Source organism: Archocentrus centrarchus, chromosome 6 (genome assembly GCF_007364275.1).
Source record: "Archocentrus centrarchus isolate MPI-CPG fArcCen1 chromosome 6, fArcCen1, whole genome shotgun sequence".
Lineage (NCBI taxonomy): Eukaryota > Metazoa > Chordata > Actinopteri > Cichliformes > Cichlidae > Archocentrus > Archocentrus centrarchus.
In genome coordinates, this window is record NC_044351.1 from 18,156,905 (window position 1) to 18,172,817 (window position 15,913).

A 15,913-nucleotide genomic window follows, 5' to 3' on the forward strand; every position below is an offset into this window, starting at 1 on the left:
GGAAGCGTTTATACACATATGAGTGTGTGTAACAGCAGCACTAATCTCACTTCAGAGTCTGAAGCCTCATATTCTTCCCATGCTTGATGTCTCCAATGGCACTATCAATGTCTGCATGAACCATCTCAGCCTGAAGAAAGTGAGGCAGAGACACAAAAATCAAAGTCAACATAAATAGAAAATGCTTTAAAGATTCTCTCCCTGTGTAGTAGGTCAACTCGAGCCATGCAGCTGTTAATGAAAAGTAAAGTTTACAGGTAAACACTTCATTAAGAGTTCGAGAAGGGTTTAAGGACACATATAAGCTCATCTTTAAAGTTTTACACAGGTTTCACCTCTCTAAAGCATGTCAGTGTCTGTAAACTTTCATTACTCAAATCTGAAATATCTCAAGATGTAAAGGACAGATGTGAAAGTTGTCCTGACTCTGTGACCAGTTGATATAGCAAAACAGAAGCCTAAAAAATTGTAATTAGGCCCGAGCCGACGAAGTCTCGGCGAGGAGCCTATTGGATTCACTATGCCACATACCCCAAAATGCGTTAAAATCCCCACGGTCGCATGGGACGCGGTCGCCAGTGACCCCCGACCTCATAGGGACGTGGGTCAGGTCGAGACGTTTCCGAAAAGGTATGCGTCGGGGTGACTGGGAAAACGCCTAATTGTTTTTGCTCGAATTCTCCATTATTCTTTATTATTATTATTTTTCTTTATTATTATTATTATACTTTCTCTCTCTTTGAACCTAAATTTGACCCCCTGAACATGCGCGAAAAGTCACCATTTTTTGTATGGTGGTCAGGTCTGGCGAAAAATTACGTATTTTAATGTCGCCACAAACTAACTCAAAAACACGGCTCCACTGCGCCCCCTGGAAATTTCATTTTTCGGGCCCCTATGGGAGAGGCCAAATTCAAGTTTGCCCTAGATTCATGAAATTCTCGTCACACATAGATCATGTCAGGACAAACAAAAAATCCTCTTGAGGCACCCCTGCATGACCCACAGGAAATCCACCAGGTTCACTTGAAATTTGGCTTTTGCCGAGTCAGCAATTTCGCTCACCTTGTATTTGCGCGAACTTCTCCTACAGCATTTGACCCACAAACACCAAAATGGCTCAGCATCATTTAGAGACATAGGGCATCTAAAGTTATCGAAGGCTTCGTATTCATTTCAATTGTCTTGTCACACTAGGCCCCTGAAGTTGGCCTTCGTTTGACCAATAATTCTGGTCCTCTTTCCTGCCATCAATCGCACATGCTTTGCCCGATCTGCCCCAAAATGGAATCATTTATGAACACACCTACACTGAATCCATAAGTGCAGAAACCACGTCGATTGATGCCATAGCGCCCCCTACAGAACAAAATGAAAATTTGTATGGGGGTCCACAAAATTAGTTTCTCTGGTATGCATGAAACTTTTTGTACACAATCCTCAGATCCTCCTGGTCAGAAAAGGCAATCAGACCTATGCCCAATTTTGCACGCCACACGCGCCACCACACCGCAAATGTGCGTTGCGTTTATATGGGGAGCCAACAATTTACTTTCTCAGACATGCATGCAATTCGAGACAAACATTCTGTACCCCAGCACGATCAAAAAAGTCAATGAGACCCATGCCCACATTCCCACAGGAAATCCGCTAGCTTGGCTTGAAATTCTGTTTTTGCCAATTTTGCACTGTTGGACACCTCGTATTTGCGCGAACTTCTCCTAGGGCATTTGACGCGCTAACACCAAAATGCCTCTGCATCATCTAGAGACATAGGGCATCCAAAGTTATCGAAGGCTTCGTATTCAATTCAACGGGCTTGTCACATGAGGCCCCTGAATTTGGCGTTCGTTTGACCAAACATTCCCGTCCTCTTTCCTGCCATCAATCGCACGTGCTTTGCCCGATCTGCCCCAAAATAGAATAATTTATGAACACACCTACACTGAATCCATACGTGGAGAAACAATGGCGATTGCTGCAATAGCGCCCCCTGCAGAAGAAACTGAAATTTTGTATGGAGGTCCACCGCATTGGTTTCTTTGAAATGCATGAAAATTTTTTTACATGTTCGTCAGATACTCCTAATCAGAAAAGTCAATCAGACCTATGCCCTATTTTGCACGCTGCAGCCGTGACCACCACCCCAATGTCAAGATGACATCATTATGGAGAAACCACAACCTTCTCACACGTATTGCGCAATCACTCACGCACTCTATCTGCACTTTGCTTGCATTTTCCTTTCCCTTATGTACTGTACAAGACTTCATTTAGATTTGTGGATTCAGAGCAACAAGTGCACTAGTGCCCCCTACAGATGGAACAAAAGCATTAGATAGTGGGAATCACATTTAGGTTTTCTGAAATGCATGAAAAAAGGTAGAAAACTTCGCCACAGTCAAATAGATAGATTCAACGGTGTTATCATGTCCATCCTTGCCAAGATTGTCATCTTTTGCCAGTGGGGATTACATTTGGCAGAACAGTTGGCTCTCTGACAGCTTGAAGGGGGATCTCAGGTGGCTCGCAGGTGGGTTGCAGGCTGTTTGCAGGGCACGTTGTTCGCAGGGAAGGCAGGTCGCAGGTTGCAGGAGCAGCGGCTCTCAGGCGGCATGCAGTGGGGTTTGCGGGGCTCGCAGGTGGCTGGCTGGAGATTTGCGGAGCTCGTAGGTGGCTCGCTGGGGGTTCGCGGGGGCTCACTTGCGGCTCGCGCTGGGTTTGGTGGTCGCGCACGCAGCGAGGGCCGTAAAACGCCGCTTGCGGCTTTAATTAAATTTATTTTTGAACCAGCAAAGTAGTCCTCTTTTTCCATTAAATGGCTTGAAATAACAGGAAATGAATCAAATAAGGTAACGTAGAATTATTGTCTTTACTGTAGAAGGAACAATGGTCCTTAAGTTCAAAGTCAACCCCCAAAGCTTGATTTGGGGGTTGACACATATAACATTCAAACTGATGCCCACCTCCACCTCGTCGCAGTTGAAGAAGTGGATGTCGGGTTTGTGCTGGTCCTTGTCCTGACACACGAGCAGCAGCACTGAGGGGTAACGGGTCTGATTCAGCACCGGCTGACACATGTGGATGGTGGAGAGAGGGAAGTTCTCCAACTCTTCCTGTAGGAGAAAGACAGAAAGAGGTGGAGATAAAGAAAGAGCAAGACACTGAGTGTGGCAAGTCCCCATAAAGTTAAAAGCACAAAATAATCATGCACATAGCCTTCGAAGGGATTTGTATGAGCGATAAAGCATAATTAAATTTGGATAGATGCTCGGAGTCGTACCTGAGTGTCACAATCCAGCAGCCTGACTGACTTGTCTGTGACCTGGAGGAGCATCTCCTGGGTCCAGATTTTATCTTTTGAGTCCAGAAGAATCAGTTTCTTGATTGCATCGTCCACTGTGACAATGGACTCTGTCTTGTCCATAACAAATGTGGAGAGATGCTGCAGAGATAACAGTTGTTGATGACTATGAGTGAGAGTAAGCTAAAAAAAAAATAGCAGCTGTATGTGAAAGCAGTGAAGGTGTCCTTAAGAAAGTCTTTAGTCGTAATTTGTAATATATTTGATCTACTCTTCTAGACAACTAGCTATAGACAATGAACAGTACTTGGTCTTGGGACAAGAGTTAGCTGAAAAGATTCATGCAATTTGTAAATGTGTGAGCTCAGTATGAAATGGGACCCTACAGCCTGTTAGCTCGGCTTAGGCTGCAACATTAGGACTGAGAACAGAAAGAAAGGGATAACAAATTCTGCCTATAAGCAGCTCAAAAGTTTGATAATTAACACATCATATGTTGTTTTTTTAATCTCTCTTCTAGAACGTCATAAAAGAACAATGTGCCAAGTATGTGATTCTTGGCTGGGAGCAGCAAACTGCTTACTGTTGACTGACAATGCAATGACACACAATGACAAGACCTATGAAAGTGAGCAGCCAAGAAATAGTCTGGGTCCGCAGTGCTTATTTTTACACTTTATTTTTTTTATAATGAAGTACAGCATAACGTGTTAATCAGTTAACCAGGCGAGCCGCTTCCCTTTCAACAGTCTTCACGCTAACCTGAGCTGGTTACATAGAGAACGTAGAGTTATGGCAGTCGAGCTTCTTATCTAACTCTCATCAAGAAAACAAATAAAACTGTGCCCTCATTCCTTTAACTGTACTCTCTTGTTTTATACAAATCTGTCATTGTATTTTTTTTTAGCTGTATGAGTTACTGTTGTGTTTTATCTGATCAAAACTGCATTATTGCCACTTTGACCCTCTAACTGGCTGCTGGCAGCAGGATTGTTATCTTCTGCACCATTATGCACCCATGTGTGATAATGGGGAGGCATTAGGAGAAATATTAGCCACAGGGACACAGGACATAGTTCAGAAACATGTCTGACCCAAAGCACGTCTCTGACTCGGTCCTCCCAAGATTAGCTCACTACTGCTGCAATCAAAGGTCCGATTTTATTATAACAGAGTTCTCGTAAGTGAAATGTAATCAGACGATGAACCTGTGTGTCAGCTTTTATCTCTGGGCAAAAGAGATAAAAGCTTCATAACCTTTATAGTAGCGCTATCTGGCTTTGCACATGAGGTTAATTGACAAGTATTTTAAACCTATAATTTCACAGCATTATATGGATATTACTTACTTTTTAAGTTAAAAACTGTCAAAAAAAACCAAACTTTTCTCACTTTTTACAGATAAATGCGACAGAAACACAGGACACTGAAAATTACATCTTTGTTGCAGGCGCATCTAGCAACACATTACTATATTATACGGCAGTGTATATAAAGTTGAATAAAATTGTATTTAAATGCAGAGCAATGACAAACAACACATAAGTCCATAAGCAACTGAATACGACTATGAGCACTCATAGTGAGGGTTCTTAAACATTTAAATACTTTTTTACATGAATGTGCACTAAAATCCTTATGAACTAAATAAGAAGTAAAGTTAAAGGGTGTTAATGTACTGATAACACTGAATAAATGAATGAATACACAGAGTGAGTTCGAACTGTTTAGTCCAGTTTTTCCCATGTCCACATTTCTTTGCTTTCATTTTAAATCAAAATGAACGAAACGCAATGAAACAATGAAGATTTTACCTCCACATGATACTGCGACGTCTCCTGCATGATAAAATTGGAGTTGGAGTATTTTTTCCTCTGCTCTGTTGATAAGAACAGATGAAAAATATTACATTTCAAAATGTAAAAATCTCCTCAGTCCCACCTGCGATCCTACTGCTGCTATATAAACAACACTGACCTAAACTCCACAAGTCGCACCTTTCAGCAGAGTGAGCAGCTGAAAGGAAGCATTAATGTGTGAGCTGAAAAGACCAGCAGGGCAATAAGGAAGTGACAGGGACACGTAATGTGTGCACCTTCTATTCTCTCCAAGAGGTTAACTGTTAATCCCAATGTTAACTATACCATTTGCCCACATATTGCATACTTACTAAAATCATGGTTTTAGGCTTATGATATTTGATTATATTTTAAGATAAAGGAGTAGAACAAAAGCGGTCTCTGTCTGAACATAAGTGCACCATTCAGAGACACAGATTTACTGCAGGGTCAAAGATCAGTGACAACACCACACTTCTCCATCTTTACCTTTTAGCTGTTATAAAAGTCAGAATGAAGTCGTTTCCACACCTTAAGGTTCTGTAGTAGTGAGACAGCTGAAATTACTATATGAAGCTGCATGGTTTGTTTTTTTCATTACTGGTGAAATTAAAAGAGCAACATATTACACTGTGCAAAAGTCTTGAGCTGCCCCTCATTTTATTATATTTTGCTTCCAAGGAGTCAGACTTTGTTAGAATCTTTCAAAGTGGTGAGCAATAGTTCTTCAAGGTCTTTCTCTCTTCTTTTTTTCTTTGGACATTGGCTGCTTTTTCACTCATTTTCAGTCCAGTCCTTGTACCTGACCATTTTCAGTTGAATGTTCTTTGTTTGTTTTCAAGGATGAAAAGGGCTCTGTCATGGTTTGGGGCTGCATTTCAGCCACTGGTGTTGGAGATCTTGACAAAATTGATGGAATTATGAACGCAGAAAAGTACCACCAGATTTTGATCCGCTATGTCACCACGTCACATGTTTTCCTCCATCTGGAAAACGTGCGATTGGCAATGACTTCATTTTTCAGCACAATGATCCCAAACCAGTGGAGTAAAAGCATACATGGATAGATAAACACACAGTGGAAGGCAAAATTGTGTTCATACATACGTATCAGATCCAAGTAAAAACAATTTGAGACTGTGTAAAGCTCAGTAAACACAATGAGAGCTGCAGATTAGGATGATGACTCTCCATAGTTTACATCACACTAACGCACGTTTTTGTAATGTCACTATAAATAGCATACTGATAAAAATAGAAATTACGGCAGCTTTAAAAAAAAAAATTAAAATGTCATCACAGCTTTTCAAACCCTAAGTTCAACATACAGTGACCAATATGGAGTCTGAATGACACTTTTAGTTAGATGCACATCCAGACACTGAAACTCAAATCAGCATTGTTCCAGTGTGCTGTGGGAACTGAGCGTGCTGTTGGCTCAGGCTTTTCTTTTCAAACAGGCTGATGACAAATGAGTGTGCCAGTGTGCTCACTGACCTATTTACCAGGTGAATAGTCTGCAGGTAACAATTACGGTTAAATGAGAACATGTTCTTATCAACTCCATTTCCAGATATCAAGTTGCTCTCTGTCCCCCACCCAATAAAATCAATACACTGAGGTCGTGCAGGTTTTCTCCTTATACAGACATATTTGTGTTTGTGTGCTTTACAGTGACACAAACCCCACTCTGTTTGCCTGACACTTAACAATATGTGCATTAATGGTAAATGGCCTGTGTTATAGTGTATATAGTATATAGTGTTTTCTAATCTACATGAGCACTCAAAGCACTTTATACAGCATGTCTCATTCACCCATTCACACACACATTCATACAAACACTTTCTACATCTAAGTGAGGTCTACCTAACGATCACACACCGATGAATGCATCGGGAGCAACTCGAGGATCAGTATCTTGCCCAGGGATACTTTGGTGTGCAGACTGGAGCAGTCAGGGATCGAACCACCAACCTGACCTGCTCTGACTCCTTAGCCACAGCAATTCAACCTCACAGCCACGCCACATGCTTAAAAATGCTTTAAAGCATATTCCAATATTTGATAGTCCAAGCCATTGTGCTGATGAAGATGCTTCTTACGGTCCTACATGTTTGCCTGTTGTGAAATAAGACTTCTAAAGAGGACAATTTTATATCTATGCAATCGCTGCCCAAATGATGCAAGCATTTCTTTTTCCTCTTCCTCATTTCCTCTCTGCTTGGCTCCTCACAGGTGAAACACAAGCGTCAGGTGTCGTTCTGAAACACAAGCTCCCCCCCATGTCTTATTAATGACTGACATTTATGCCAATCAATTCACAGTGCCACGGCAGCTTGCAATAAGAGCCACTTAGCAGGCAGATGGGCAGATCCTCAGAGGTCTGTAGAGTCAGTGACCAGTGATAAACATGGCTCCCTGGCAGATTATAAAAACAATACATGGCCCAGGTCAATCAGAAAATCCTATATTGGATACTATTTAAAATCTTTAATGGGATGCAATCCAAAACAAACAAAAATGACAATGTTCCATAGAACACAAAAAGCATTTTGAATCAGTAAGAAAAAAAATACGAGACAGAATTTAAACCCTGCATTACAACATCAGAATGATATATCCAGTCGATCACCAACACCTTGTTGGGACCAGCGCAGGACCTTTTGTTTAAATGCACACCACCCTTTAGATACGGAAGTTTCCTGCTGCACCCACAAAGATTTGACCATATGTTGCCAGAAAGGACCACATCAGCACATCTCATTCCTGACTCACCACCGACAGACACCACTGACTGAAATAAATTACACTAAATGTAGTGACTCTATTGCAGAGATTCAACAATCTCAAAACATAACAACACGGGCATTCAAGAAAAACGACAGAGCAGGAAAAGTTCTCCTGATTTGAACCTGTTGATTTAATCTCACCCCCCCAAAAAAAATTACCTGCCAGAGACATGATCCTCAACTCAAAACTGCCCAAGAAACTTGATACAGCTGCCTGGTGGTTTGAAATCCAAAGATGATGAATCCTAAGGGGCGTCTTTCTGCTTTATCCCAAAGCTGCTGCTGCTGCTGCTGATAACAGATCTAGTGGGAGGACCTGTGCATCATTTGCATTAGTTTTTCTGCTGGACTGCACTGTGTGAATGGTAGGGTGGTTTGCATATGGGAGATTGTTATGCTTTAGTTAATGTTAGTGTTCATTCAGTAAAGTGTGAACAATCATCCTACAGTGACCTACCAAATATCTAGCACTGTTATGGGTTGAGCTCAATATTGTTCACTCTCTTGCCTCTCAGGGTTAGAAAGGATGGGCTCACTGTCACCCTGCAGTGAGACGGTAGTGGCGACCATCTGCCAAACAGCACAAGCTCATCACACATACAGTGGGATACTTCACAAAGATCACAAGAGTGAGAGTATCCTGTGGCTTTTTGGATGATTTATGGTTCAGATATCTTACACAGACAACAAGGTGCACAGTTAGAAGTTTTGGGAACATCACGCATCCCTACAATAGCGTCATCTGCCATTTTGGACCATTCTAAATTTAGACCAGTGCAGCTATGCAGGAAAGTGGGTTTGTCCAATTATACCTCAGCATTGGTTTCTATCTGGGCCTGTTACGTTGTGAAATGTTTCTCTGTGTTGACAGTGTGGAAGGAGGTGTCGGCAGGGACCACTGAGCTAACATCTGAGGCAACGAGGGGAGGACCGGAGGGCCAGAGTCCGCCTTTTCCTTTCCACTTTTCAATGTGCCTTTTATTTACCTGCAAGAAATGGGCAGACCCACCCTGTTCCAACCACACGTTAAAAAACAGCCACACCCTGCAGTGTAACAGCAAATTTCAGTCACACACACCCTAATGCAAGTATGCAACACCTAAAATGTCACATCATGCCACTGCTACATTACTGAGTTCAATAGCACTTATGACACATCAGTGTTATAACAATGCAAATGGAACACTACAATAATACAAGCTTATCCCTCAATTCAAAGAATCTGATTAAGTGCAAACACAAAAAAAGGCTGATGCATTAGGCAGCTAATGCCGCCCTGCAGTAAAGGCCTGGCACAGAGCTGCAAACTCAAGTTCCCATCAGGAGCCCAACCTCCCTCCCATGACCATGCCTGGCATTAATGTCAGCAGGATGAGGATGATGTGCCCACTCAGTGGGGCCCCTCTTATCTGTGTCTGTGCTCTGGGGAGAGGGCTGTGACAGTCCAGTGAGGCTATATACCTGCAGCAAAATACCACAGAGTGAGTTTCCTGACAAAGACATTTGCATAGCAAATTGAATATTGTTGTGATTTGTGTCAGTAACAGCGCCAATCCATTCAGATTGACTATGAACAGTTTGGAGAAGTATGAGATGAAGAAAGTGGGTGTTATATATTCCACTCATTTTGTTTAGACTGAAGCTGTTAATCTTTAAAAATGGGTCACAAATATATATTTTCATTTTTAAGTGAATCGAGCAATCGGTGAAAATAGAAGTAAGCAGTGCGTTTGCTGGGATCTATTTTCAGCAACAGATTCTTACAAGCACGTAAGCAAATTCTCACTAAACTGTTCCCTGACAGGTAAGAGTATCCAGACTCCTAAATTATAAACTGTAAGCTCTAACTAGTCTGCTGTGAGTCACGCCACAGAAAAAGGGCATGTCACAACAAAGTTCTGCAAACAAGCAAACAAGAAAGTGTTCTTTCAGGGACAAACAGTGTAACCTCTCAATAAACTTTCATGAAGCCACTTACCATAGAGGGCCTTTGCGCTGAGCTTGCTGTCTGATCTGGCCACTCCACTGCAATGACAAGAAGAGGGTACAGGGTTACGCAGCATGCCCTTCATCTTCTGACCCACACCCCGGGATACTAAGTGTCACAAACCCCTTCACATGCACAGAAAAAATACGTGATATGTAGAGAGCCGACTGGCCAGCACTGGATGAGATTAGCCTGAGATTCTGAGCATATGGATCAGGGAGAGCGAGAAAGGGAGAGTGGAAAAGAGAGAGAGGGAGAGTGGGGGGGAGTGTGTAGGGCGCGGAGGGAGGCTAGAGCCAGAGACCCAGGCAAAACAAACAACTTTTAACAGAGCCGCTGTGTACCCAAAGTCCCTGACCCACACCACCTTCTACACACTAGGTTAGTGATTCTCTCATGCCTGTGTGGCAATAACCCAGCATTAGCTAACACACAGAAAGGTAAACATCCAGAGGGGAAGCAGCAGGAATGTGACACTCACTTGGCTTGCTTCACCGGAGATCCCTGGTGATTCATGATTTAAGGCATCCACCTGAATAAAGAAAACGACAGGCTGAGTGAGGAAAGTGTCTAGTGGAGAAAGGAAAATATTTTACATCACAAAAAGCATGTGTTATGTCTTAAAAGCAGTTCAAATATTTTTCCAAGCAGGCATTTTCCTTTTCCTCTTATTCCACTTTGAGCTCATATAGAATCCATGGAGAATATAGGCTTATAAAGGAGCATCCTCAAGGTTGCAGATCCAGTATGCAAAGTTGAAGCATACTGTACTACACACCCTATCCTTCCACTGTGGAGGGCCAGGTGTTGGGCCTGTACTGCTGGGAGTTTGGAGACTGATCTGGGACAATGGCAGACAGCAGGCTGACATGCTCTGTGTAATTAGATCCACTCTGCTGAAGACTATATCTGCATAGATGCAATTAATTGACTTGGTTGGCTTTCACATCCAGACACACCAAGTTTTTGATAAATGCATGGCCCCAAAGGAGACAAAGCAATGTGTACTGCATCTAAATCTGAGGGATCACTGGGAGCAGAAAATGAGAGACAACAACTCTCTCACACCTTTCAGCCTGGAGACTTTAACCTGTCTGTCAAGGCATGCGCTCCCAAAGTTATATAATATACCCACACTGCACACTGTGGTTGAACCAATGACTGTATAAGTGATTTTTTACAGTCGCTGGATTGAACGCGTTATCACACTAGAGATTTTGCAAGAACCCATAAGGACACTAGCTGCACTGTAGACTGTAAAGAGATGAAACACAACAGAGAAGGCAATGCTTGGTTACCTTTAGAGTGATTTTTATGACTGCATTAATCACTAATAAGTGTGAGTTGGAAAAACATTTAATTATCAACTCAAGTGAGGCTTAGACTCACTCCGCCTATCGCTTTAAGCAGCCAGCTCAGCTTGCATTATCAAATAGAGGTGAGCATTCAGAAAGCATTTAAACTTTGCTACCAAACTGTGGGAAACTGACACTGTGACACTGGGTGTGCTTCCCATGGTAGGTATAAACATCCCAGTATCTTTTTTTTTTTTTTTTTAAAGAAACTGTTGTGACATTTCCTTGTGGCATGCCTTACCTCCTTTCTTAAGTTAAGACTGTATTTGTTTCTTTCATAATAAGCAGTGCACTACACTACATATGTGCAAGCTATAGCAGTTACATGTTGCAGGCGCGGTCACCCAAGCTTATCTTGCTGGCAGCTCATAAACGTAATCTTGCTAAAGGCTAATCTCCTCAGATCTTTTGAAACAAAGAGGGGGCAAATCACAAAAACAATTTAGATAACCATGACCATACTTAGTATATGTTAAAATATTATTATATATTCAGATAGGGCCACCTGTAGCACCATTCCTTCTATCTGAAGACTGCCACAACAAAGTGTCATATAAGTAAAGGAAAGCAAAAAGAAGCAGTATTTACTTTAGTAAGTCTGCACAAAGATACACTTCCTCTTTGTGCCTTTATCACTCAGGTCATCTTCTATCAATGCTATTGTTCATGGTTCTGGCCTGCTGCCAGGTTTCAGGAGGGAGGTGAAGCCAGAGCAGGACAGGCAGGGTGTCAAGTGTTGTGAACCTCGTGGCAAGAGGCCGCCTGCACACCACCTATATTTATTGTGCTTGTTGTTGAATAATGGCAACCCCTTATTCAGAGGAAATTACACTGAATAATCATAATAATTGCTTACAAAAAAGAAGCAGAGGATGCAGGATGTTCATCTTGCTTGCTCAAAAGAGCACTACAATTCTACTTTAAAAAAAAAAAAAAGTATTGACAATATAATAGAATTAGGTTTGATATCAAATCACTTTCTTTGGCAAAAAGTTATTGGAGTGTGAGTCCCGGCTCAGCAAAGTCCTGCCTTATAGTACAATCTCAAATTTCAGGCTTGTGGTATATTTGTTTTGGATTGAAAATTATCATCTAACAGTTTGAGACACAAAAAGCACTGAAATCCACAAACCCACTCAAATCTATATGCATGCATATGTAAAAGTGTACACTATATTCACTCACCCATCCAAATCATTGAATTCAGGTGTTCCAATCACTTCCATGGCCACAGGTGTATAAACCAAGAACCTAGGCATGCAGACTGCTGCTACAAACATTTGTGAAAGAATGGCTCGCTCTCAGGAGCTCAGTGAATTCCAGCACGGTGGTAATTGTGTAACAAGTCTAGTCCTGAAATTTCCTCACTACTAAATATTTCAGAGTTAGTGGCACTATAACATAGTGGAAGCAGTTGGGAATGACAGCAACTCAGTCATGAAGTGGTAGGCCACATAAAATAACAGAGTGGGGTCAGCTGATGCTGAGGTGCGTAGTGTGCAGAGGTCACCAACTTTCTGCAGAGTCAAATGCTACAGACCTCCAAACTTAATGTGGCCTTCAGATTAGCTCAAGAACAGTGCACAGAGAGCTTCATAGAATGGGTTTCCACGGCTCAGCAGCTGCATCCAAGCCTTACATCACCAGGCACAACGCAAAGCATTGAATGAAGTGGTGTAAAGCACGCCACCACTGGACTAGAGCAGTGGAGACATGTTCTCTGGAGTGATGAATCACACTTCTCCATCTGGCAATCTGGTGGACAAGTCTGGGTTTGGTGGTTGTCAGGAGAACAGTACTTGTCTGACTGCACTGTGCCAAGTGTAAAGTTTGGTGGAGGGGGGGGATTATGGTGTGGGGTTGTTTTTCAGGAGTTGGGCTCGGCCCCTTAGCTCCACTGAAAGGAACTCTGAATGCTTCAGCATACCAAGATATTTTGGACAATTTCATGCTCCCAACTTTGTGGGAACAATTTGGGGATGACCCCCTCCTGTTCCAACGTTACTGCACACCAGTGCACAAAGCAAGGACCATAAAGACATGGATGAGCGAGTTTGGTGTAGAAGAACTTGACTGGCCTGCACAGAGTCTTGACCTCAAACTGACAGAAAACCTTTGGGATGAATTAGAGCAGAAATTCTGATCCAGGACTTCTTGTCCAGCATCAGTCTCTGACCTCGTATATGTGCTTTTGGAAGAATGGTCAAAAATTCCCATAAACACAAACACACTCCTACACCTTGGGGAAAGCCTTCCTAGAAGAGTTAAAGCTGTTATAGCTGCAAAGGGTGGGATTAAGAATTAAGAATGGGATGTCACTTAAATACTTATGTGTGTGAAGATGAGCAAATGCTTTTGCCAATATAGTGTATTTTCTCCAGTAATGTACATAATATTTTTGCTCACAGTATGTCCTTACAGTAAGTTCAACAGCAGCTCTAACACAAGTAATATGAACGTATGAAAAGCTGTCCAGCTCCAAGCAACACAACAAAGGCCCCACAACACACCTGAAGCTGCATGAATGAGTCACAGCACACAGCCTTATTCTTGTGACATAGTCAGCACGTGCTCATTAGCTGCTTCATGTATAAGTAACTTATATAAGCAACTGAGTCCAGTTAGAACACTTTTTTGACCCTGTCACACTGCAAAGTTAGAAAACCAACAACAGCTCATGTAATAAATGCTCCATCACTGATCTGTCATGAGTCATGTTATCATTGACCCATGGCCTTAAAAAATAACCTTGCTGTTATGACTGCTGGAAATGACGTTGCTTTTATAAAGACTGTGATTCTCATAATACACATCTCCTGTTGGTGGTTAACGTGCGGCACGTTAGGAGGTCACTCCTACAGCCATTCATCTGAAATGAAACCGAACGCCTTCGACTAAAGAGTTAAACGGCGTATTTAAAACTGTTGATGAAATCAGATGCAAATTAACATGTACTTTTCTGCACACGTGTGCATGTTTTTGTGCATGCGTGTGCTTTGCTGTTGCGCGCAAAACATGTACATACAGTTCCTGATGCACTGTAAGGGTGCCAGTTATGCTTCAGTGGTAACAAAGCATTTAATATGTATTAATTGCCTTTATTTAATTATACATTTTTAATGAAACATGCAGTTAGTTAGTACTTAGTGTTTCAAAGTTTAGAAAAAAATAATCTGCAATTTTAGTTTTTTCTTCAAGTTTAAAGAACATTTGCACACTTAAAGAGTCAATATCTTTTTTTTTTTTAAAAAATAAAATTAAATCATGTTCTATATTAGTCACCAGCAGGTGATATAGAGCTCGGCTGGTTACAATGCCTTTATGTAAGCTTATAGACTATACTATATAATTTCCAGTATCATATCTATTTTTATTGTATTACATGCACTCAGACTATATACTCATTCATTAGTATATAGCCTATGTAACCAACCTCTCTGCAAAAATGTCGAGCATTTCATTTTAAATAAAAAAGTCTCAACAAAACCTGTTAAAAAAAATAAATAAATAAATAAAAATTACATTGTACAAGACTTAAGACCACGCAGGCGCCAGTTTTTTATCCTGCCATCTGCTCCAAGTCAGCGACCGACCGCATCTTCCAAGGAACCTCATTCGTACCGAAAGTACATTTACACAGTGTTTATAAATGAAAACGTTTAACGAATCAGTCTCAGCAAACGTTATGATAGGTTAGAACAGAAAAACGTAATAAGCAAAGTTCAACTCTCAATACTGTACAAGCTCGTGTGACACGACCGCAAAGCTCCGGTGCAGCCAATCTGCAATTTATCAAGCAAAAAGTCCTTTTTTTAAAATGTAAGTTTGTGTCCACTGTGTGTGAATGTACTGAACACACAGCTTAAAGAAGTAGAAATGAACACAAACAGTAGACTAGTATATCTATGACTCATCATTAAAACTTACTGTGAAGATTTCCGGATTGGATGCTCAAGGTGACAAACGTGGGTCAAACAGCGCCTTAAACATCAGCCAGCCATTCCAACCCGCAGCTGGAAGACTACAAGAAAAACGTCCGCAGAAAATGTCGCAGTATCTCTAACCTTAGCAGACCTGTTGAACTCCCAAAGCTGCAAACTGCACAACTGTAGCACAAGAGACTTCTAGTCGGTTCTCAGAAACGCCACCGCTGAGAAGGTGACTGATAGATGACTCCGCAGGTATGCCAACTTTACAGGGGAGGAGCTCCGCGGACACCTTGTTTGGAAAATGGCTCGGTCTCTGTGTGAGTTTTTCTCACAATTTGTTATGAATTCTGATAGTGATGTAGTTCAGTCATCCGCTGCAGAATTGATCACGAGATCATTGAAAGAAGTGCTTCACTGCCAGTTTGGCGTCTGTGTGCGTGTATTTTTTTATTGGCTGAAGGCGAAAAGGGCGCAATAATTTAAAAATTCGGATTTATTCTGGGGTCTCTGAAGGGATCCTTGCCCAGAGGTTGGAAGGACTGTTTGAAAAACCCAAATAACTCCACAGGATCTCACATGAGATGCCTCTGGGTGACATTCCCAACAATGACGGGGCAAAAAACTAAAAAGATTAAAAAAAAAAAAAAAAAAAAAAAAAAAAATATATATATATATATATATATATATATATATATATATATATATATA

The 15,913-nt window shown here is 41.5% G+C and overlaps 1 protein-coding gene across 4 annotated transcripts in view; it reads right to left on the reverse strand.

The window, feature by feature from the left end:
* Positions 1 to 15,496, reverse strand: part of eps8l2 (EPS8 signaling adaptor L2) — a 28,764-nt gene extending 13,268 nt beyond the window's left edge. Inside the window, exons 1-7 of one of the 4 annotated variants that reach the window (XM_030732446.1) lie at positions 15,204 to 15,496; positions 10,403 to 10,453; positions 9,913 to 9,959; positions 5,119 to 5,183; positions 3,284 to 3,445; positions 2,967 to 3,116; positions 51 to 130 (exon numbers count right to left, since the gene is read on the reverse strand). In XM_030732446.1, the coding sequence (XP_030588306.1) occupies positions 51 to 130; positions 2,967 to 3,116; positions 3,284 to 3,445; positions 5,119 to 5,183; positions 9,913 to 9,959; positions 10,403 to 10,437 (539 nt within the window). In that variant the 5' untranslated portion in view covers positions 10,438 to 10,453; positions 15,204 to 15,496. Of the gene's footprint in view, positions 1 to 50; positions 131 to 2,966; positions 3,117 to 3,283; positions 3,446 to 5,118; positions 5,184 to 5,631; positions 5,683 to 9,912; positions 10,107 to 10,402; positions 10,454 to 15,203 lie in introns of those variants that run through there. The other 3 variants (XM_030732448.1, XM_030732445.1, XM_030732449.1) reach the window with 3 other exon arrangements.
* Between the last annotated feature and the right edge of the window lie 417 nt (positions 15,497 to 15,913).